Source organism: Neofelis nebulosa, chromosome 5 (assembly GCF_028018385.1).
Source record: "Neofelis nebulosa isolate mNeoNeb1 chromosome 5, mNeoNeb1.pri, whole genome shotgun sequence".
Classification (NCBI taxonomy): domain Eukaryota; kingdom Metazoa; phylum Chordata; class Mammalia; order Carnivora; family Felidae; genus Neofelis; species Neofelis nebulosa.
Genome location: NC_080786.1, coordinates 67,608,448 through 67,632,994, shown reverse-complemented (window position 1 = coordinate 67,632,994; position 24,547 = coordinate 67,608,448). Strand labels below are relative to the sequence as shown.

The following is a 24,547-nucleotide window of genomic DNA, read 5'->3' as shown; positions in this document are numbered from 1 at the left end:
CTCCTCTGCTCCATGTTTCTATACATTGCCTTTTTTTCCAGCTTTACTGCTTCTGGACAAGCTGCTAGCCCCCTTGGAAGACTATGCCTCCACCTTCCTGTGACTGGCTCCCATATAACAGGTTTTAAAAATGAAAATTAAATAATTATTTGCTTCTTATTGATTCTTCTCCACTAGACTATCAGTTCTATATGAACAAGGGACCTTCTGAGTTTTATTTTCCATTGTATGTGTGAACTAATCAATGAATCATTCATGAATAAAGGAATATCCAAAGACAGTAGTATTGGGATCTAAGCATTATTATTCCAAATCATTATACTAACCAGTGAAATATATGTATTTTCAAACAGCTACCTATTTCTAAGCCCCTTTTATTGTAATTACAATTTTAAACTAAGCTATGAATATTTCAATTTAATCTCCTTCACAATTTGATGAGCTAAATATTAAAATTGGATGTCTTAAAATTATTATTAGTTGCTGTCAATGTTTGTTAATAACATTCTGAAAATAAAGTTTTACACCTCTTCTAATGAGTCAAACTTCTTAAAATGATTAGATCACTACAAACTTCAAAGCATACATAGAAAATGTTTAAAGTTCCTCAACTTCCATCTCTTAATTTTTATATCTGTTAAATAAATATGCTGGACTAAATGACTTCTAGCATCCTTTGAGCTCTTACATTTTATGATTCAAAATTTAACTTAAATTTCTGATCTTTTCCTCTTCCAGTGCATTTACATCACCTTAATCCTATAAAAATAAAAGAAAAACTACATGGAAAATTACACTGATGGCTATGGCTATCTGATTTGAAGTTTTAAAATATTTCTATCTCCTTTACACAACAAACACGTAACAAAGAATAGAGTGTTCTGGAGCAACTAAGCTACGATTACGCATTTTTTTCTCTAATTTATACTGTTTTTGTTTTTGTTTTTTGTTTTTTACGAATCCAGTCTCATGATTCAAATCCGTGTATAGCTGGTTAGACTTCTGAATGGCATTACAACATGTGTTCTTCTAATAATCATTCTGCCATAGGACAGGGCATGGGCCTTTCTGAACTGGTAAACTCCCAAAATATAGCACAGATTGAAGTTTTGTAGTTTACACCTGCAGTGCCAAGATAACAAAACGAAAAAGATAGTGTCGAAAGCATCAAGGAACCTGATTTTGTTGCTGCTGCTCTAGACCCCCATGCCTAACCAGGATTAATTGTTTTTTAAAAGAATAATTTTCTCTCATTATTTAAGAACAGGGTATTGAAAAAAGATGACATTTGGATACGTTGGTAAGAAAACTGTATGGAGAAGGAAACACCAGTATGCTTTAGAAAAACTTTTCTAAAGTTTATTTATTTTGAGAGAGAGAGAGATCGAGAGTGTGAGAAGGGGAGGGGCAGGGAGAGAGAGAGAGGGAGAGAGAGAGAGAGAGAGAGAGAGAGAGAGAGAGAGAGAGAGAATCCCAAGCAGGCTCCACACTGTCAGTGCAGATCTTGAAGCAGGGCTGGGAATCCATGAACCCGTGAGATCATGACCTGAGCTGAAACCAACAGTCAGATGCTTGACGGACTGAACCACCCAGGAGCTCCTAGAAAATTATCCTTATTTGTTTAAAAAATAAAAGATACTATGCAAATCCTATTTATCCTCAAACTTTTGCTAATTCTAAGATCCACTGATGTACAAAAAGCATTACTATGTTGTTTGCCTAGTGGTAATTGTTTATTTTCCCCATCCTTCTACTTTTATTAATCAAAAATCCTACTGCATAGAATACCTACCTGTCCCTTCTCCACTGGTATGGATTTTATGTTTGTATCCCCCCCCACCCCAAATTAATTTTTTTGAAGTCCTAAGCTCCAATGTGAGGGTATTTGGAGATCAGAATTTTAGGAGGCAGTTAGGTTTAGGTGAGGTCATGAGAGTGGTGCCCTCATGATAGAATTAATGACTTTATAAAGCAGAGGAAGAGACAGTTTGCCTGTCTCTCCCTAGCATGTGAGGATATAGCAAGAAGGCAGATAGCAAGCCAAGAAGATTCTCGTCAGAACTCAACAATACCGGCACACTGGTCTTGAACATCTCAGTCCCTAAATCTGTGAGAAATAAATATGTCAATTAAGCCAACGAGTCCACACCATTTTGTTATAGCAGCCCAAGCTAAGACATCAACCCCGAATAATATTTATTCAATTACATATCTATATCAGTATGGACTCATGAAAGTATTTAATTCTATGGGTTAATATTCAAAACTATCATTTATTTTGTTGTTCAAATTGTTTTGGCTTCAGTCATCTTTGCTTATTTCGACAACCCCCATCTTTTTTTTTTTTAGCACTTTTTAGACTCTCTCACCACCAGATTCTTCAGTTACATTTTATATTTACTCTGTCCCAGCTGGAATCAACCACTTTTCCAAGAAGTCCCTTTTCCCTTTATTGCAGGATGTTTAGAAATTAGGGTCTGGGGTTTGCAGTATCTCAAAGTACTTCCTAATAAAAAAGGGAAAGTTAGGAACGTTGTAGTAGAGAAACCTTGCAGACATCTGCTTTACCAAGTGATGTGATTAATATCACCACTAAGAAGACACACTTATAAACTTCTTGACAAGGTGAACCGATAATACAGCGTTGTTTCAGTACTGCTGGTGTAAAAAAAAATGCACCAGTTTTTTCCAATCATGAGAAAAACCAAATTCAAACCGAGAGACTTTCCACAAAATAACTCATCAACACTTTTCAAAAGTATCAAGTTCATGAAGGAGAACAAAAAACTGAGGAACTTTTACAAAGTGTAGAGGCTAGGGAGAAAACACTAAACTTAATGTGGGATCTTAGATAGGATCCTGGAACAGAAGAAAAAAAAGCATAGAGAAAATAATGATAAAATTCAAATAAGATTTGTAGTTTAGTTAATAGTGTTGCAACAATGTGAATTTTCAAGTCTTGAAAGATGCACTGTGGCCATATACATTGTTAATATGAGAGGAAGCCAGGCTGGGAGAGAAATGGGAATTGGGTCCTATCTTTGCCCCTATTCAGCAAGTCTAAAATTATTTCAAGGTAAAAATTAAAAAAAAGTAGTCAAAGATAATTTATCTTATTAGTAATACTATTAATATTTATGACATACTTTCACCAAAAAGGATGGAACAGACACTATTAAACAAATGGCATAATGGAAAGCTCGGATCCATGCCCAAGGCATTCCAAATGGAAGTATTTTCTTACCAATTGTGTTTTGACCTTTAAAATTGTGAAAACAGGGGTGCCTGGGTGGCTCAGTTAGTTAAGGGTCTGAATTCAGCTCAGGTTATGATCTCATGGTTCGTGGGTTCAAGCCCCATGTTGGGCTCTATGCTGACAGCTCAGAGCCTGGAACCTGCTTCGGATTCTGTGTCTTCCTATCTCTGCACCCTGCCCCATTCATACTGTGTCTCTCTCAAAAATAAATAAACATTAAATTTTTTTAATTCTGAAAATATATTTCTAAAAGTAATATTTTCCATGAATTCTTATAAAATATTGCCATATTTGATTTTTTTTATATTTGAGTCATTATTTTAAGTAGTTTCAGAAGTAGAACTTGCAATAAATTAAGTGATTAATCATATGCAGGCCTTATAAAGAAAGCAAAGAACAAAAGAACAAAAATATTCTCAGAATTTAAGTTGTTTCATTCTAAAAATTAAATTAGTTCACGTCACTGAGCACACATTTTCTGCCAAATACTCTTCCAAAGATAATATTAAATTGCTAGAGGGAATATGGTATGGCCATAATTCTTCACTCCTTCTTTGATCCACACACGTGGCAATGCAACTCCACAGCTACTCCAGAAGTGGAATCTGTTTCACACTCCTTGAATCTGTCCGAGTTCTATGACTTGCTTTGACCAATGCAGCAGAATGACTGTATGCCCATTCCAAGATACCTGTGTGCTTCCTCTCACACTCTTGGACTCCCTCTGTGCAATGAGTACAAACCAAAGCTACCCTTTTTAAACGAAGTGCCATAACATGAAAGAGAGGCCAGCTGTCCCAGGTGAAGCCACCTTAGACCAAACTTCAGCCAGTCAACCACCAGACCCTAGATTAGGAAAATCATGTACCTGATCCCCACAACTGACTGCAGATGCACAAGTGAACCCGACTCAGCTGAACCTAGTGAGCAGTCAATAATTCCTTACTATTTCAAGTCACAAAGTTTTGGGGCGGTTACTTATGCAACAATAGCTAACTGATACAAGGGTTCTTTATTTTTCCCACTGTGCACAAAAGGAAAACAAGGCACAGAAAATGTAAATAAATTGTTCAAGTTTACACCAAGATTAAGTACAGAATTACAATCCCACATCTGTCTGACTCCAAAATGTTTTCCACTTTGCAGTACTATCTCCCCAAATCCAGTATGTTCTCATTTTCATTATTTCTGACTTGACTTATAAAATTATTAGATCAAATTACAAGTGACTAATCTTTTCTGAATAAGCACATACTAAATATTGTTCTTATTAGAGACATTTATTATACTTGATATGCTTTCATAATCACACCACATTCTTTTTTTAACATGAAATCAAATATGCTACATAGTAACAATGATTAAGTGTCACAATGAATGCTTTCAAAATATGCCTCTTCCTATTTACTTGTTAAGTAGCATATTTTATTTTATCACAAGTATTTAATATGGATTTTACAGTATAAATATAATTATGTAAACATTCTTGAAGACATTTGACACAAGTTTATTTTCAATTTAAAAATATATGGAATAAATTACCAATTACTCTATAGGCTCTTTATTTCAACAGTGTTACATACAAATAACTTTGGAGCTAGTATGCAATTGATGTTTTGCCTTATTTTTAATTCCCTAAAGTTGATGGTTCAAAAAAGATATAGAAGAATAGAGCTAAAACAAATGAAAGTGAGGCTGATGTGCAACTTTCTTTTAATTTAACCATAAAGTACAAGTTCCAAATAGTTAATCCTATTTGATTTAGAAAAGACTCTCCAAGCACTTAATAAACAACTTGCAGTGGACAAGACACATACACACTTTCTCTAGCCAAAGTTCTGTTGTGGGGGAAGAATTTCAAATAAACTAATAGTTTTTGCAATGTGACGGAAATGAAAACCATGAGATAGTTTTTGGACCACATGTTACCATAATTAAAGAACATCTTCAACAACCAAGGCTAGTTATACCATATTTATATTCAGTTTCAGGTCTTTGTTCAATGTCATTGAATGAAAGTTTTGACCAAGCATTCTTAATATATCATCTTGCCTTTAAATGTATAATGTGCTTTAATACAGAAAACATAATGCAAATATGCTGTCATTGATATTATTTTCCTTTTCATCAAATTCTTGGGTTCTTGATTAAATCCACAACCAGCTAAGAATTGAGAATCACTGGAAGAAAACATAAGTAACTTTTTTTTAAATAGACCATGTAAAAAAATCATTTTTCTGCTCCACTTATGGATTGATATTAATTTATATGTGAAAAAATCAGAAGTAATTTCTGAAACAAAATTAAATCAAATTTTTAATTTTAAAAGAGCTCTCAGCATGTAACAAAGTTTCAAATGAGAACTACTGCCTGAAACACTTTACCACCACACATAAACCAGGAATGGTGAACAGGTGGAAAATATCATGTGTGAAATTGAATATAGTTAAATACATTAAACACTATGTATTAGACCATAGATATTATTTTGCATCTTTAATCTCTCTGGTTTAATGAACTACATGATATCTCAAACATAATACAAACTATAATCGTAAACTCTTGAGGTTGATTGGGTCAAAAGTTAAGTTATATTTTTTCTAAAATTGTTGAAGAATTATATGATACAATTTAATTTTTATCAGTTAAAATTACTGACCTATTTTTGTTTTCTTTTCTATTTCTCTAATAAAATGATCTGAATGTAGTCCCTTTAAACAAAATACATCTTGAACATCTGGCCTAGCAGTCAATAGAATGAGTCCTGGAACCACGCTGCTTGGGTTCACAATCAGACTCTAACTCTCACAAAAGCTCTTTGAAGTTGTCCCTACTCTAAAGTTGGGAAGACTAAGGTTTAGAAAGTTTCCTAATATTCCAAAGTCAAACTGTGTCAACTGACAGAGGGGAGATAACAACCTCACTCTGATTCCAGAGCCTGGCTCTTAATCACTAAGCTGTGATGCTTTTATACGGGCAATTGCAAAAATTACCTGAAAGAGCTTTATCACCAAGACAACACAAAAGACAATATGACACCTCTTCAGCTGTCATCCCTCAAAATATACTCCTATCACCCAGCACATACACTAACTCACATGAAATAATTCATCCAGCTCACTGCTTTAAAATTTTCTAAGCTTTATATTTGGACCATTCATGTTTGACATACATTTCAATTTTAATAAACAGGCAATTGGATATCATGTTTCTAATATTGTCTTACTTCCTGGAATGCTTAGAACTTGTCCACAGCCGATAGTTTATAGAGTTAAACTATAGCAGAGCTATTTTTATTTTTAATTTAATTCTATTAAGTAAAATTAGGCTTAACTCTCTGTGTCTTTCCCATCTCAAACATTCAAAAAAAACAAGTAAAACTCCATGAAATCCCAGCCTTTTCATCAAGACTCAGACACAAAAACATCCAAAAGTGAATTGTAGGGTTGGAGTACATCTGCATTATAGTGCCTTTATTCCCTCGCTAACTAAAAGTCCTTGACAGTCAGCTACAAAGACTTGGGCATTTGTTTTGTTTCCAAACTCCTGCAGAGTGGGATTTGGTCCTCCAGTACATTCATACTGAATAAGATGGCATTTAAAAATGTCTTCTGAAGTTTATTATAACTGAATTTTATCTATATGAGAAAGCTTTCCATTCTAAAGAAATTTCTGTGATATTCAAGGTACACTTCTTTACTACTTGTTTTAGCTCATAGATTATGTTTAACAGTTTCCATACATAATCACCTTTTATTATCCCAACAAAAATATTATTAGTCTAATTACACATATAGGAAACTGGGGCTCAAAAAAGTTTAAGTAACTTAAACTTACTACAACTCTCATGCCTAAAGACATTCATTCAAACTGATATTACAGATTCAGATCTATCTACCAAGTCCACTGCCTTCGCACTCCATATGGCACCAGCTATCATTCTCTAATGTGATTTTTAATGCAATAAAATATAAAACTATAAAAAGTGGACCCTGCATAAGAACTATGTAACTCTTGTTTATAGAGATTATAAAATTATTTGAAGACTAATTCTAGAATTTTAGTATCCTCAGTTTGGGCTTCATGAGTCAACTGTTTTAGTTCTTCAAACCTTCCAGTTTAGACAAGACCAAACATTTCCTGGGTATAACTTTTTATCATATTGTAAAATATTGAATAATAATTTCCTTTTTTTTCATTAATTTGATACAGAAGAAAAATTAACTCAAAGGATAAGTATAGAGAAAAAAAGGAAAGAGGAAAAGACCATTTACTGAATACCAGTTATGGCACAATATTTTATTCTATTTGGTTTGATCTTTGAACAATAATCAAATCTGTGAAATGATCCCTTTTTTCAGATGAGGATCTAAGCTTAAGAGAGATTAACTGACTTGCTAGGTGACACAACTAGTGAATGAGTTGATCTGGAAGCAACGGTCTCCAAAACCCATCAGAAGGCAGAGCTTCTAGCTCAGGGCGGGTCTCCTGTGAATGCCTCTTACTAGTTAATCAGATGCCCAGTCACAGAACTGAGGCAATATCAATGAAACTTTAATTACTAGCAAACACAGCTTTCCCTCCTTAGTATATTTTGAGTGAACCCATCTTGTTAACTGGTTTGTTTTAAAGTATTCTTTGCACAGGAAGATAGTGAGAGATGATCACATAACACCTGAATAATCCACAGAACATTTGAAAGTCAGAACATTTGTATCAACAACACCACTGCGATAGCTACTTACTTTAAAGATGAGCCTAGGAAATCATAGTGTTTCATTGGTTAATGTACTGCTTGGTAAAACAAGGTGAAAACAGCTCATGGGACAAATTTTACCAAATCTTTTTCAAACCAGTAAGTCATAATGCTATATCCCATCCAGTCTATAACATCATTGATTATTATATGTACTGCAAGATACTTTAAAAGCAACGAGTGGCTAATGGCAATTGTCAAGTACCATCAATTGCTATATTCATCCTAATTTTAGGGATACTAAAATGTGGGAAAGTGTGCATCTTAGAAACCATGAAATACCACAGGAAGAATCACAAGCAGGCTTTGCACCATCAGCATGGAGCCAGATGGGGGGCTCGAACTCATCTGTGAGATCATGACCTGAGTCAAAATTGAGAGTCAGGCACTTAACTGACTGAGCTGCCCAGGTGCCCCTATCAATGTCTTTTTATGTCAGAGTACATTGGGATACTTTGAAAACAAACATAATGAGTGGGTTTTCATGTATGAACCATTAGTCTCTAATTCCAAATATTTTAACAAATAATCCTGCCAGCAGAATGATGAGCGATTAATGATGCCACACCAGAGGAAGCCCCAGGGAATAGCAGCAACAGAGAAATATCAATATAGAATTCTAAATACGTATTGATTATAAAGTAGACCATTGCCAACAATTAACCTTGTCATATTTTACTGTATCTAAAAATGTTCTATCCTCAGTCTTAGAACCACTGATAGCTATTAAATTGCATAAAATTAACAAGGGGAAGAAAGGTTGTCAAAGCTAAAAAAGGAGGGGTAGCTATGATTTCATCATTTGCATTAAATTGCTCAAGAAACTAATCAGATCAACAGCAAATATATCTTTTAGGTGACTTGCCCCACATATTGGTTACCTAGGATTCCAATGAAGCATTGAGCTATTGCAGCCTCGGGCATTCATGTATTGACAATTTACAGAAGTTTTCCTCACCTAATTTGTTCTGCTATTCCTAAAGAGGAAAAAAAAATCCCAGTTACCTTAGCAACTGCAAGGTTACATTTTATCTTGAAGCTGCAGAGCTTTTTTGAAATTAAAAAAAAAGTGTATCTGTGCTGACATTCCATCCTTGTTGGGTGATGGTTTTCATAGTCAGGTCGAGAATAACATGCAAACACCTTTATCTTCTCGCTCCCCACCCTTGACAGCATTTTGCACTGATTGTCTTCATTTTTTTTTCCATTTTTAGGAAGTGAGAGAATTACTGATATCAAATATGGATATAAAGAAATTGTCAGAGAGAGCTACAGAGAGTGTAGTTCATCATGGCTGACCTTCGTTATTTCTGTGAGAAGAGAAATTGGTGGACAATTGGCAATTGTTATAACAGGAAAATAAACATCCTGTCAAGTGTCAGTGGCTAGAAAGTCAATTTCCAGCCCTAATAGAAGATAGCTGTAAGCCTGTCTGCGGAAGAATAGATTTTTCAGAAGGTACTAAGTTAAAAACACATTTTAACAATGTAATTCGAAAGTCACTCTAAAGGCTGCGGTTCTTGCAGCACATACTTGAGGCTACATAGTAAAGGGCACTTGTCATATCTTAACATGTGACTTCAGCAATGCCTGAGGTATGCCTGACTTTGAAATGGAACTCAGGAATAAGGAAAATGGACAGGGAAATGAAATATAAGGTGTATTAGGTCTCTTTTTCTTAAAATGACTGAACCCCAAATTGAAGTAGCTTAACAATAAAAAGGAATATAAACTCTTGCATTCAGTACTTCAAGCCCTCAGCTGGTCCTCAAAGCTAGGAGGCAGTCCTACTCTGCCTGAGTCTCTTCCCTGCACAGTGACCTAGAATCTCCCTCTAGGCGGTGAGCTGGGCAATCTCTCCCTCACCTCTTTTGTTTCCTCTTTCTCAGAAACTTCTTCCTTCACCGCCTGATATCCAATGTGTTAAGTGCTCTTGATTCATGTGTTATGTACATTTTTTGTTTGTTTCAAGCAGGAAGGTAGTACTAGTCCCTGCTATTCTATCTTAAATGAGGCAGGAGTCTTTTTCTCTCCTCACAACATTTAGTTTCACAAAGATATGTGATTAATTACCTCTGTTTGCGCTCTATTCTCACTTACAGACAGTCACTATGTCCAAGCAAAGCAAGACAACATGATTAGTGAGACAACATGATTAACAAGAACTGAGTCACATATCCAAACCTGCAGATGCATTTGGTTCTATCACCAGATTCAGAACACACACACACACACACACACACACACACACACACACACACAGAGAGAGAGAGAGAGAGAGAGAGAGAGAGAACAATTTGCTAAAGAACTAAAACTAATAGCTATCAGAATCCAGTTCAGAAAACATGTTCTTAGGTAAAAAAAAAATAAAAAAAAGACTTTTGGGAGGATGCCAATTCCATTCCAAACTTATCCTTTGTTGACTGTCTCAAGAATTTCCAGAGCATATTCTATGTGTCTGTTGATGTGGCCTCAGTGAACACCAAGATGAAAAGATGTGAGTATGGCCTTGATGGCACACATTCCAGAGTGTTTCCCTTTGCACAACACTTTCCAGTCTTGTGAAAGCATTCACAGACCCTACGTCCTCTGAGGTACACAGTGGCTCTGGGATAGATCTGGCTTGGACTGGTACATTATTGATTTTGGGCCCATCTTTCAGATGTCTCATTTTAAACATGAAGAAACAAGGCAAGGGGAGTGCCAAGCCAAGTGACTAACCCGATATTGTTGAAGTGTCAAATAGTATTAATGTAGTGTGAACTGAGGCCTCTCACACAATCTCCACTGCTCTTTCCGCCATACCAGAGTGCCATCCTGCCTAGACTGCAGGGCTAGATAATAGCTCTCACCTTCAAATGTGGAATTCACGTCCTGCAGTTGTTAAACCAGATAAATTACCCTATCCTTCACTGAATAAAACTCATTTGCTATTTGCTGTATTTTCATCTTTTACCTCCTATCCTTCAGTCCCCATCCCAAAGCTAAAAAAATGCCTTTTGTTTTTCTTTAGTCCACTCATAAAACCCACATTTAATAAACTGGAAAAAAATTTCTAAAACAATGTGGGGTAGTGAAAATGATAAATAGCTAGGTAAGAAATGGTCAAATATTGTTTTTTAAATATAGGTTATACACACAAAGACCATAAGACAATATGCAAAAATATTACTAAATACTTAAAAAATCTGGGTTGCCAATTTATGGGTCATTTCCCTTTAGTTATAACACTTTTTTTTTTGCATTTTCTAAATTTTTTTGACAATTAGAATGTTTTATATATAAAGTTATTCTTAAAACTAACTGCTAAAAAAATCTATCTCATCTCTTGAAGAAAAATCTTCCCTGATTGGCATAAAGTGTTACTTTATTTGAATTACAGTTTATTTGAATTGCATAACACATTGTAAACATTATGGTACATTGTATATGTGATTATTTATTATTTCCACTTGAATCATATATTCAAAGGCAGAAAAGTTGTTTTTTAAAATCTTTTAATGGTTAATTTGTTCAGTTAAAATAATTAACCAAATGATTTCTAAAATCATGCACTTTGGGGACACCTGGGTAGCTCAGGTGGTTAAGCGTCCAACTCTTGATTTCAGCTCAGGTCATGACCTCATGGTTGATGGGATCAAGCCCTGCGTTGGGCTCTGTACTAATAGTGCTTGGGATTCTCTCTCTCCCTCTCTCTCTCTCTGTCCCTCCCCTACTCATGCTTGCTTGCCCTCTCTCAAATTAAATATTTTAAAATTTTTAAATAAAATTATGCACTTTTTGCTGGTGAATCTTGAAGGAGATTCATTTTTTTTTAATTTTTTTAAAGTTTATTTATTTTTGAGACAGAGAGAGACAGAGCATGAATGGGGGAGGGTCAGAGAGAGGGAGACACAGAATCCGAAACAGGCTCCAGGCTCTGAGCCGTCAGCACAGAGCTTGACGCGGGGCTCGAACTCAGGGACCGCGAGATCATGACCTGAGCCAAAGTCGGCCGCTTAACCGACTGAGCCACCCAGGCGCCCCTTGAAGGAGGTTCAAATAATAAATACAATTAACATTTATTGAGTTCATACTATGTGCTAAGCACTTTTATATACTTTATCTCATTTAAACTTCAGAATTATCCTTTTACATTTATCACTTCATACACAAGGAAACTCAAATGTAGGGATAGATAATTTATCTAAGCTTTCACAGCTAGGAAGTAATAGAACCAGTATTTGAAACCAATTAAGTGGTCTGTGCTCTGAATCATCATATAATAGTTTTCATGCTTCAACAATATTTAAAATCTCCATGAGGCAGGGATGAAGGGTTGAGGGAGAGATTTATACAGGTTCTTTAACATCCATTTTTTCATAGGAATAAAACAAATACCTGCTGTTAAAGCACAGTTTTAAAAATTAAATAAGTATATGATCATGACAGCATAAGCATCTGGTGCATACGTAGAGTGCTGTATAAATGTTAACAAATACTGTTGTATGTATGTGCTAGCTAGTGTGAATTCAATTAAAATTGGAATAGCTACAAGGCTAAGAATGCTTTTTTTTTTTTTTTTTTTTTTTTTAGCATGAACTAAGGACATGCCTCCATTCTAAGAAAATCCGTTTACTATTGGTTCCCCTGCAAAGCTTTCCTACACCATTAAGGCCCTATAGCCATTTCTTTTTGAGACTCCTCTTTTCTTGAAAACCAAAGGCTTTGCTTTATGTTTTTATTTTGAAATGAATGGATACTGCCATAGGGTTATAAATTGGTTTCATGATCAAAGGAGAAATGTATTGATTTTTAATCTTGTTTCAAACAAAAAAACATAAGAAAGCCAGATTTAAATCTTGCCTGTTTTAGTAAATAAGTCAAATTTTAATATAAGAATAAAATAAATATACAGACTTTTGACTCTACTATCTAGGAAAACAAGGGGTTACTCTTCTATTAACTACTATGATCTTACTAGAAATTCTTCTTTCATCTCTTTTTCAGTTCCTTAAATATACCTGCATAAGTGTTCTCAAATTCAGCCTACTTTGAAAATAATTTCCTAAGGCTTAGTGAAAAAAGACTAATTTCTATAGCCACCTGCCTATTTCTAGAGCCATCGCTGATTGATGGCTTACAAAGCCTTTTTATACAGCATTGACATTTTAAAGATACTGGCCAGTCTGAACTTTCCATCTGGCGTCCCTGATTTTCTTTGTCCCGCTTTTCTGAAATGACTTATTCCATCCTTGAGCTCTAAAACTACTTTGATTTAATTCAGGCCTAGGAGTTTGAAGGAAGTTTATTAAAACAAGATATGAGAGTAATGCTTCCAATAGTGCATGGTGATGTGGAAGCAAATCCCTGACTCCCTGGCATTTATTTGTATAACAACTCCACCGACAAGTATATCAGAGATATTCCAGAAACGTTGACACACTTACATAAAACTAGCAAGAGAGGTAGTCAATGGTTGCAAAATAAATAGGAAGATGGGGGAAATTAATTTATTTCAGGCCATAATAAACCCAACTTCTGTCTGTTGAAAAGAGATAATTGATATAAATAAGATATATTGCTTATTGCTAGAGAAGCAGTTAATACTTTTTAGGGGCGCCTGAGTGGCTCAGTTGGTTAAGCGTCCAACTCTTGATTTCAGCTCAGGTCATGACCTCACGGTTCATGAGACTGAGCCCCAGGTCAGAGCTTGGGATTCTCCCTCTCACTCTCTCCCTAAAACTTAAATAAACATTAACAAATACTTTTTAAACATACCCTCTTACATGTTATACCATTAAAATTTCATTCATAGTAACACCATGATGTAAAAGAGTTTCCTCAGAGTCTTGAAGCTACTCAACTACTAAAAACATGTCTGTTGGGGCGCCTGGGTGGCTCAGTCGGTTAACCGGCCGACTTCGGCTCAGGTCATGATCTCGCAGTCTGTGAGTTCGAGCCCCGCGTCAGGCTCTGTGCTGACAGCTCAGAGCCTGGAGCCTGTTTCAGATTCTGTGTCTCCCTCTCTCTGACCCTCCCCCATTCATGCTCTGTCTCTCTCTGTCTCAAAAATAAATAAACGTTAAAAAAAATTAAAAAATAAAAAAATTAAAAATTAAAAAAAAATAAAAACATGGCTCTTTATGCAGGGAGTCTTGTATTCCAGAATAGTGTCTCTGTCTCAATCTTCCTTCCCTGGTGTTTATCCAAAAATAAATCCAAAGCACTTACTACATTATAAATCCAAAATGCAATCCTATTTATGCTATTAATTAACATTATTAATGTTTGTTCCTGAACACTAGTAGCACAGCACCTTTGCAGACGCCATCATAAGAAAGGCAGACACTGGAAACTTGGTTAAATGTTGTTTAGCAGTAAGACACTTAGAGAGCAGTGAGGTACATAGAGGCTTTACAAAGCCATGGGAAATTTGAGAACAGTTTTGAAATATTAGTAAAAATGGGCTATCCCATTTTGGAAGCTACACATGACATAGTTTAAGTCCCAGCCTAAATATTGCTCATCTCCCAAAAGTCTTCTGAACATTGGCTTCCACCACCCAGTAAATCTATGATCAAAGAATCAAAGGAACACTAGAAAAGAGTCATTAGATCTCAGTTCAAGCAGTAGTTTTATCTTCAGTAATCCACTTCGTCTTTTATTTTTTTCTTACGGACCAAAGATTATTCATCTTTAAAACAAAAGTGCTGGTTTCCAGAATATTTTAAAAATATTCTAGTGCTCGAGTTCTATGAAAGATGCTGTCATTTGGGTTATCGCACCAGAAAGGCAGTTATTCTCAAAAAGAATATGATGAATTCTCAAATTAAAAAAATAAATGAAATTGCAATTATGATTCAAATTGAGTGACAGAAATTGGACGAGGGCTGAACTTGCTAGACACAAAGAACTTGTGCAATTTTTATTTTACTCTTAATAAAGCTCCTATTTATTTTTAAAGGACTGAGTTGTTTTCAAATAAAACTCATCTATGATAATGCAAGTAAAGTATTCACAAAAAAAATCAGAGATCACATAGAGAGCAAAGAAATCCTGACACTAGAATCTGGAATGAGGTGGTTAATGCCACTTTTGGCTTCTAAATTGTTTTCTACTGTTTCCAAACTATCCTAAAACTAAGCAACTTAAAACATCAAATATATATTATCTCATACTTCTGTGGTTAAGAATCAGAGCATGGCTTAGCTGGAGCTTCTGACTCAAGGTTTTTCATGAGGCTGCAGTCAGGGTGTTGCTCAGGGGTGTGATCTTATCTGAAGCATGACTGGGGTTGGTTCTTGCTCCCAAGTCGATTCACATGCTTGTTGGCGAGATTCAGTTCTTTGTGGGCAGCTGGACTAAAGACCTCACCTCCTCACTAGCTGTTGGCTAGAAACCTCCCTCAATTTCTTGTCATGTGGGCCTCTCAACAGGGCATATTAAAACATGGCTTTTGACTTCCCTCAGAATGAGGGAGAGAGAGCACCCAAAATGACAGCTGCAGTCATTTTATAACTTAATATCAGAAATGACATCCCAATACGCATGCTGTATCCTGTTATTAGTTAGAGGCAAGTCAGTAAGTCCTGCCCACACTGAGAAAAGGAATTATAAAAAGGCATGAATGCCAAGAGGCGGGGATCATTGGAGATCATTGCCTAACATGGCTCTGTAGAGTCAGAGAAAAAATATACACAGACACTGATTGCATAGTTCTTATTATATGATAAAATGATAATTATTCATCCTTAATGAAAATCTCTTCATGTAATTAAAAATCAGTTTTTATAATCATTTGTATGCAAAAAGCATTGAGTGATATATAATGTGCTGAATAGTTGTTTTGTATCATGTTCAAAAAGTGTTCTTCATGGTCATATTATAGTTTTAAACTATAAATGAGGATATTTCAAAGTGGGGACAAATCTAATGCTACTTCCCAGGTATTTAATATGGTAAAAAATGTGTGGGAAATGGAGAATTAATATGTCAGTGTTTCTCAAGCTTTTATTATGCTTAAGATTAAATTATGCACATAAAAAGTAAAAATCCAGGTATATACTTCAGCTGTACTAAATTAAATCTCTGGGGGACAGGTGGGAACAGATTTTTTTATATTATAATAAACACTTCAGAAAACTCTGATGCATCAGCTCCAAAAACCACCTTATATGGTCCCTCTCAACTTAATTGCCTCTTCTAACATTCTTGGGATATAATACAATAGAGACCCATTCTGGCTCTATATCATACATTTCAGTCAATTTCTTATCTTTTCCCACATGCAGATTTTCTGTTCAAGCTGATGAAAATTTCCAAATCGATATCAGGTGAAACGAAAAATCAAAATGTAGAAGACTGAGATAAATGTTTTGCTTTTTTAACTGATACAGTTCAAGAAATTAGGAGGAATTAGAGAGCTCTATATTTGAGTTTCATATTTTATTGTTACTTTTTATTTTATTTTAGAGAGACAGTGAGCAGAGGGAGGGGCAGAGAGAGTGGGGACAGAGGAACTGACATGGGCTGTATGCTGACAGCAGACAGCTCAATGTGGGGCTCAAACTCACAAACCATGAGATCATGACTTGAGCTGAAGTCGGACGCTTAACCGACCAAGCCACCCAGGTGCCCCTCGTGTTTTATTTTTAAAGCTTTACTTGTCATTATGCTTTTTTTTTATCTTATGAAAAGGTTTATTCATGAATACCATCTCTTTAATACCTGTTACCCATCACACTATATTGCTACCGATTAACTTCAGAAATATACAGTAGAAAATACATGAATTATAAAATCTATTCTCAAATTTCTCAAAGTTCTTAACTATTACATTCTTAGGGATGGTAATTTCCAGAAAAGTGACAATGTTAAAGAAAATTCTAATCCAAGGTAAGCAATTTACAATTGATTAGTTGTGCTGTTGCCCAGAGCAACCAGCATTTAAGTAGGAAGTTAAATGATAGAGCATATGGATAACCATTGGAAGTTTGGGTGGTGTCAGCTATATAAAGCTTTATGGTTTGAAAAACTTAGCATGACTTTCTGGAAGAACTAGAAGTAAGACATTATAGTAAATCTGGAATATTTATAATTATTATTGACATCTATTAGATATATAAAATTTTACCACTGGGCATGTTATAAATTCTATCATTACAAAGTAGGAAAAATGTTACAGAATGACTAACTTTGACATCTTTGAACATATTCATACAGCAGTCCCACAAGGAACATGAACAAAAGCTTTAATGTTATATATATGACCTATCCTGAATTTAGCTAATGTAAAACTCAAACTACCTTATCCCACATAATGTAGGGAAAAAATCCTTAATGATTAGAACAACATCATCAAACCTCATGAATATATAGAGAGCAGCAAAACTGGTGATGTAACTATTTCACATAAATTGAGTGAATTATTGCTTCAAGCTATAAAGAGTATGGGAACAACAAAATAAAAGTAGTGGCAGTTCCAGCTGTTAACAAACAGAAATAGGAAGTTCTTTCATTTGTAAAAGGAAATGACACAAGTTTTCTGGTCTCTAACAAAAAAAGCATGCAACATTTCCTTCCACTTAAATATTTACAGTCCATTGTTTTACTATTATGTATTCGATGAAAGAGTTATGTTTTTTGCTGTTTTGGGCTTTGTAGTCCTTTTCAGCAATTAGCCAAACAATCCAGGACTGTTAGTAATGTGCAGGAAAGTTTGATTATACAGGAAATAGGTGGGTTTTGGCATTTACTTGCCTAGCAAACAATGCCAAATCCTAGGATGTCAAACCAAAGTAGACTTTCCATCTGACAAATGAGAGTGATAACTGTTTCACTCAAAGAACTTATAAACACGAAATTGCTAAGAACAAATTCTTTTAGATTCTTACTAATATGGTACCATATCATGGAATATAGTATTCTAACATTTTCATCATCATTATCATCACCATTACTCAATGCAACTTTTAGTGAGGCCTTTCATGTACTGGGTATATGCTGCCTATTGGAGACACAAGTTGAACAAGATATGGGCCAGCCCTTTGAAGAGCCCATGGATAAGTGGAATTATCTATTTTGCATTGCTCTGGATTTAAATTAGGGCTTTTGGAATGTACATTTTAGCCAGTCACCACTTAATCCCATTCCTGGATTACCTATAAATCTCCCTCTAAAATACATTCAACTGATTTCCAGGAAACACTGAATTCTCCCAGCCAGTAGCGATTCTTCAATATACCCATACACTTCTTTTTTTTTTTTTTTTAACATTTCTTCATTGTTGAGAGACAGAGAGAGTTAGAGCATGAGCAGGGGAGGGGCGGAGAGAGAGGGGAAACACAGAATCTGAAGCAGGCTCCAGGCTCTGTGCTGTCAGTACAGAACCCAATGCTGGGCTCAAACCCACAAACCGCAAGACATGACCTGAGCCTAAGTTGGATGTGTAATCGACTTAGCCACCCAAGCACCCCCATACACTTCTCATCTTATCAGTGAGCTGCATGCTTGCCAAAATCCATTTATATTTATTCTCAAAACACTCATTTTCCAGTTGTATATAATATTATAATTATGCAACTTAATTTCTACAAATACTAACAAAAGATAAGTAGCAAAAAGCAGTTGAATCTATGAAAATTAAGTACTCTAGAGTAGTTCAGAAAACAGAAGTTAGTAAAAGATAGGATTGACAGACATTGCTGCTTTGCTAACCCAACACCCATTCCCAGACTATCCGTTCTAAGACTTCACAGGGTTGGGTCAGCTAAAATACTAGCAAACTGATAGAGTCATCTTGCACCATTTTGATCAGTGACACATAAACATTCATTAATTGGTGGCAAGTAAGAAAATGTTGCTTTCTTCATAAGGAGGAAATATGCATTTAGAACCTGTGGCACCCATTCGTGACTGACTATAGGGTCAAGGCCAGAAGAAGTTCAGAAAGATTGTGATTATCCTAATGTCACCCATCACTTACCTCCAAACTTCTTTAATAAGATAATGGAAAGAAGGAATGAATTAAAGGGAAAAAAAGGAAAATTGGAAAGAGGGAAGGAAGAAAGAAGGAGGGAATTTATGTAAGCTATAGAAGATGTATTTGGTTATTTGCAATTGAAGCATTCCTAACTGATACACAGGGAAGAGGGAAAGGGGGGGTCCAGAAGCATTCTTCATTCAGACTACTTCAGAAGTTTCTTGAGTTATGTCCCACTATGAAATTAACAAAACTGCAAATCATCTCAATGTGACTAATGCAAGGAAGATGAGCTATGTGGAAATTCAATCAATGGACCCCAAATATAGTAAATAAATGTGCACTGATTAACATAGATTGATACATAAAAATTAGGTATATATTCATCATTTGTAAGATTTCTCACTCAAAAATGACTTTTTCAATAAATCAACAAATGCCAGCCATGAAAGTATTGAATGAAACAACTTCCACTATATTCTAGGGGAAAAAAATCAGTCAAAATGTGTGCAAAATTCTAAAATCAATGCCAAAATGTGAACATTGCATATTTTCAGATCAAATTTTGGTAAAGTTGCAAATACATTAATTGGAAGAAGTAAATAGAAAGTTTGGATATAAAAGTTAAAATTAATGAATTTCAAAAGGTACATTAAGTGAGATAATGTGCAAACAACTATTTCAAAAACTTTAGAACACTACTGATTATTGAGTCTTATTACTATGAAATTCTTAAAGAGGTTTAAGAAAACAATCATTTTTGTTGATGTCTATCAAACCAATTAAGGAGTATTTCTTGACTATATTTTGGCTAATATCTACTCTATTAGAATACCAGAATTCATAGTTGAAGGGTCTAGCCCAACTCTACAGTTTTAGCCTGACGCTAGTCTAAAACATCTCTGCAGAGAGGGCATGAAGCATGTGTTTACACATTTTACAATAGGGATTTACCTTATGAGTAAACTCATAGGCATGAGCAATTAGAAACAACTTTTTTATATTATGCATAAACCTGCCAACCTATAATTTCTGTCTGTTAGTCTCACTTTTGCCATCAGAAGTAAGATACAGGGACACCTAGATGGTTCAGTCAGGTAAGCATCCAACTCTTGATTTCAGCTCAAGTCATATTCTCACGGATTCAGGCTCTGTGCCAACAGCGTGCAGCCTAATTGAGATTCTTTCTCTCCCTCTCTCTCTCTGCCTATCTCTTAAAATAAATAAATAAAATTTTAAAAAAATAAGTAAGATAGAGGTTTCAGGCTGGCTAACCACATTTTCCTATTGCTACTAGGGTATCATAGAAATAGGGTTCATGTATTTCTGAGAATCTCTATCAAGCAGTGTATCTCAGATAATGCACACAAATAGTTTGGGAATGATTGAAAAATTCTCCATATTATCTGAAATTACAGTCCCTGATACATATTAATTATTTGCCACATGATTGGTAAGTCTGAACACCATCACTTCTCCCTAAGATACACTTCAGTAATTTACATTTTCACAGCTGACACTTTCAACCCCTGGCCACTGTATCAAGCATGAGATTACAGATTTAAGTAAACAAAATTATCAAATTAGTTTCACTTTTATAACACAGTTGTATATACTGATTTCAAGTATAAACATTCAAGTGTCTTTATGGGTCTTCTGCCTCCAGAATGATTTAGGATTGTATTTTTATAAAATTATGTATTTAAATGATTAATTAAATAGTAAATTCAGATTAAAAAGTCACAATGGAGTATCTGGGAAGAAATGCCAAAATTAGAACTTAAGTCTCACATATGCCATTTATTAACTGTATAATCATAGATTTTTTTTATTTTTCTGATTTAATATCTAACTATGAGAATAAAATGAAATAATATGATTTTCTTCCTATTGAAATGTAAGGTATTAGTTACACTGAAATATATTATTCTAGCTTAAACAGTGCTTTTGCCATTATGCAACAAACTTCCAAAATGTAATATTTAATTTTAAAAAAGTCAACATATCCTGGCAATCAAAAATAGTAATGATAACAACAGTGAACATTTCTTTAACCCTTTTATTTGCCAGACACTCTTCTAAGCACTTCATGTGTATTATCTCATAACACCTTAATAAAATACAGCTACATACTATTATTATTTCTAATTTATAGATGAAAAAGTTGAAAAAAAATAAAATTTAAGCTATTTTTCCAGTCATAAAATAATATGTACAGTATATACATAGATAAATAGACGATAGATACAGATGATATAGATATAGATATAGATATAGATATAGATATAGATATAGATATAGATATGCCAAGAAATACCCTAAGTGTTTACTGAAGAAATGATATTATTTTTTCAAATGTATTAGTATACTTTTCAAATGGCTTTTTGAAATTTGCTGATTTTTTTTAAATTTTAACCCTAACTGTATATGACATATTTCCCTTCTAGATATCACAAAACTACTTCCTTCATGTGAAACTCACAGGAAAATTTTCAGACAGTCCTGGGTTGCGCCCACGTGTATAAACAAGCCTGTAATTTTGATGTGCTAAGAAACTGAAGGATACTAGTAAGTGAAAAGGCCTTATATTAAATTTTGAATATATAATCTTATTTTACTCCAAAATTATAAACATGTTTTTAGTGCTAATTCATATGGGCTCAAGGACCATAGATTTGGAGAGCTGTAATAAAAGCTACATTCACTCAGGAGGAAACACTTAGAAATGCAAAGCTAGAGTAGATAACTAGACTTACAAATTCCAGAAAATGGCACAAACTAAAGGAAGTAGATGATTTGAAATAATAGCCAAGTCACTTTTTTCCCCCTACATAATTATTTGATATCCCTGATGCCCACATATTTTTAATGGTAGAGCTCTGTTGCTATACACAGACAATTTCTCTATTAGAAATACAAAGGGGAAAAAATACATAGAAGCAGAACTGTCCTTTTTTTATCAGAAAATAAAAGGAATATTTTTTATGTTCCTTTTTAGAGCAAAGTTAACGATCACAGACAACCCTCCTTGCCTTCTTCAAACTATTATTAATGTCGCATCTTAAATTCACTTAATCCAATCAATGTTATGTTTACTGGAGGAAAACATAAATCTTCCTCCCTCCCACCTTCCCTCCTGTCCTTTATTCTTTCTTTTCTTTCTTCATTTAATTTACCTAAAAATTAGAATAACCAGATTATAAAATTTCAGAAAAAAAAAAATTAGGAATATCCTCCATTTGTATATTGAATACCTAAGAAGTAATACTTTGTAATTTACCTCCCCCAGTCTTGTTTTCACATAAATATTTCATATAAATGTAAGCATAAAGTACATAACCTATTTTAATCTTGATGTTTACAATTAACATAATCATATAAATATACCTCTGTGCTTATATATGTGTGTGATATGTGAATGTATGTATGTATATATGTATGTATGTATGTATGTATGTATATGTATGTGTGTGTATAGGTGTGCATTTATTTCCTGACCAATTTAATAGTTAAATAGCATTCCAGCAAGTAAAAAGTGAATGAATTCTAACCTAATTAGCCATTACCTTTATTTTTTCTAATATATAACATAATAATGACCATATTTTCATAGTTTCACAATACTTTAGAAATATTATGACTCCCAGAAGTGAAATTACTGAGACAGAAAGTAGAAGATTTTTAAGTAATCAGTGTGGCTTCTAAATTTCTAGGCAAAAATTGTCCTGGTTATACTTTATCAACAAAATATGCCCGCATACTCTAGCCAGTATTGGGTTTATAATTTTTTGCTCACCCATGAAATGTGATGAGATGGAGGTTGGGAACCTGGCAGAGTACCAGTACCCTAAGCTCACCCTGTCTCATGTTTACAACTAGATATCACTCACAACCATGTAAATAAACTAGAGAACATCTGAAGACTGGCAGAACAAACTCCACAACTCCATGTAGAGAAACTGCATTGCAGGTTAGGGAAGGCAGAAACCACTTGGTGGGGAGCTCCCCATAGGAGGGAGGAAGCTGCAAGCACAGAGAGGGGAGAGAAATTGTCTCTTGTACTAGGAAGCCTACCTGGGGAAGACAAATCCCCATAAAGTTTGGCTTTGAAAACCAGAAGGGCTGAATTCTGTGAGTTTGCATAACCAGGGAGACTTGGAACCTGGAGCTTCAAAGGTCAGCTGATTCAGCACTAGGTGTGCCTGGAGGAGGAGGGATAGCTGAGTCCTCACCCTTAAAGAGACAGCAGCCCACAGAGAGGTAACATAGAAGCATTCCTGAGGCAACAGTAGAGGGATCTGTTTATATGGATTTTGGAGCATGTTGGGGGACTTCTCTGGGAATGAAGGAGATGGCAAATGCCATTTTCCTCCTCTATCCTGCAGTATAAACACAGGGCCACCTGTGGAAGGCAGTGCTGCACAGACACTTGCCACCTAACCTACTATCAGTATACCCTGCCAACAAGTTCTCCCAAGGACTCACTCCATGTCTGCTGGTCTGGGCCCTGGGATCAGTGCAAATACACCACAACCCCAGCTCCACTATGTGCTCTCCTTTGGAAGATCTGGCCTAAAACTAACTCATTGTACATTTTGCTAATACTGCTGTGCCACCCTTGAGTTCCCCTCAGGCAAGCCCCCTCAGAGCTAGCCTGCCTGAGTTCCACTAACATCACAGAGAGCAAGCACAGAGCAGAACAGGCAGACAGACACTGCAGAAGACTGGACTGAAAGGAAAAGCGATTTAGACACAACAGCACGGTGCAAGCAACATACATAGGATACTCTCCTGAAGTGCCAGGTTCTAGTGAAGAGGGGATACTGAATAACAGGATCTCTTTTTCATAAAGCCACTAGGTATAGGAGCAGAATACGTAGCTGACTTTCCTAAAACACAGACACAGACACAGAGAGGTAGACAAGATTAGGAAACAGAGGAATATGTCCCAAATGAAAGAAGAGGACAAAATCATAGCAGGAGATCTAAACAAAACAGAAATAAGTAATGCACCTGATCGAAAATTTAAAGTAATGATCATAAAGATACTCACTGGACTTGAGAAAAGAGTGGAGGACATCAATGAGAACCTTAACAAAGAGATAAAAAATAACATATCAGAGGTGGGAAACTCAATAGATAAAATAAAAAATAAAAAATATGGAATAAATAGTAAGCTACAGGAGGCAGAGGAATGTATCAGTGTGATCTGGATGATAGAATAATGAAAGGAAACCAGCTCAACAGACAAGAGACAAAGAAATATTGCATAATGAGAACACACTTAGAGAACTCAGCAACATCTTCAAGCATAATAACATTTGCATTATAAGGATACCAGAAGGAGAAGGGAGAGACGGGGTGGTGGTGCAGAAAATGCACTTGAAGAAATAATAGCTAAAAACATCCTGAACCTGGGAAGGGAAACAGAGATCCAAAATCAGGGGGCACAAAGATTCTTCAACAAATTAAACCCAAGGAGGTCCACATCAAGACACATAGTAATTAAAATGGCAGTAAATAGTGATGAAGAAAGAATTTTAATGGTTGTAAGAGAAAATAAGATAGTTAC

The 24,547-nt window shown here is 35.1% G+C and overlaps 1 protein-coding gene across 7 annotated transcripts in view; it reads right to left on the bottom strand.

The window, feature by feature from the left end:
- Positions 1-24,547, bottom strand: part of NAALADL2 (N-acetylated alpha-linked acidic dipeptidase like 2) — a 1,364,408-nt gene that overhangs the window by 871,741 nt on the left and 468,120 nt on the right. For 2 of the 7 annotated variants that reach the window (XM_058730531.1, XM_058730526.1), the window contains one exon: positions 24,029-24,065. The exons of the other annotated variants lie outside the window; for them this stretch is intronic. Coding sequence is in view for 1 of the 2 variants with exons in the window: in XM_058730526.1 (XP_058586509.1) it covers positions 24,029-24,065 (37 nt within the window). In the remaining variant the exon portion in view is untranslated. The remainder of the gene's footprint in view (positions 1-24,028; positions 24,066-24,547) is intronic. 7 annotated transcript variants of the gene reach the window in all.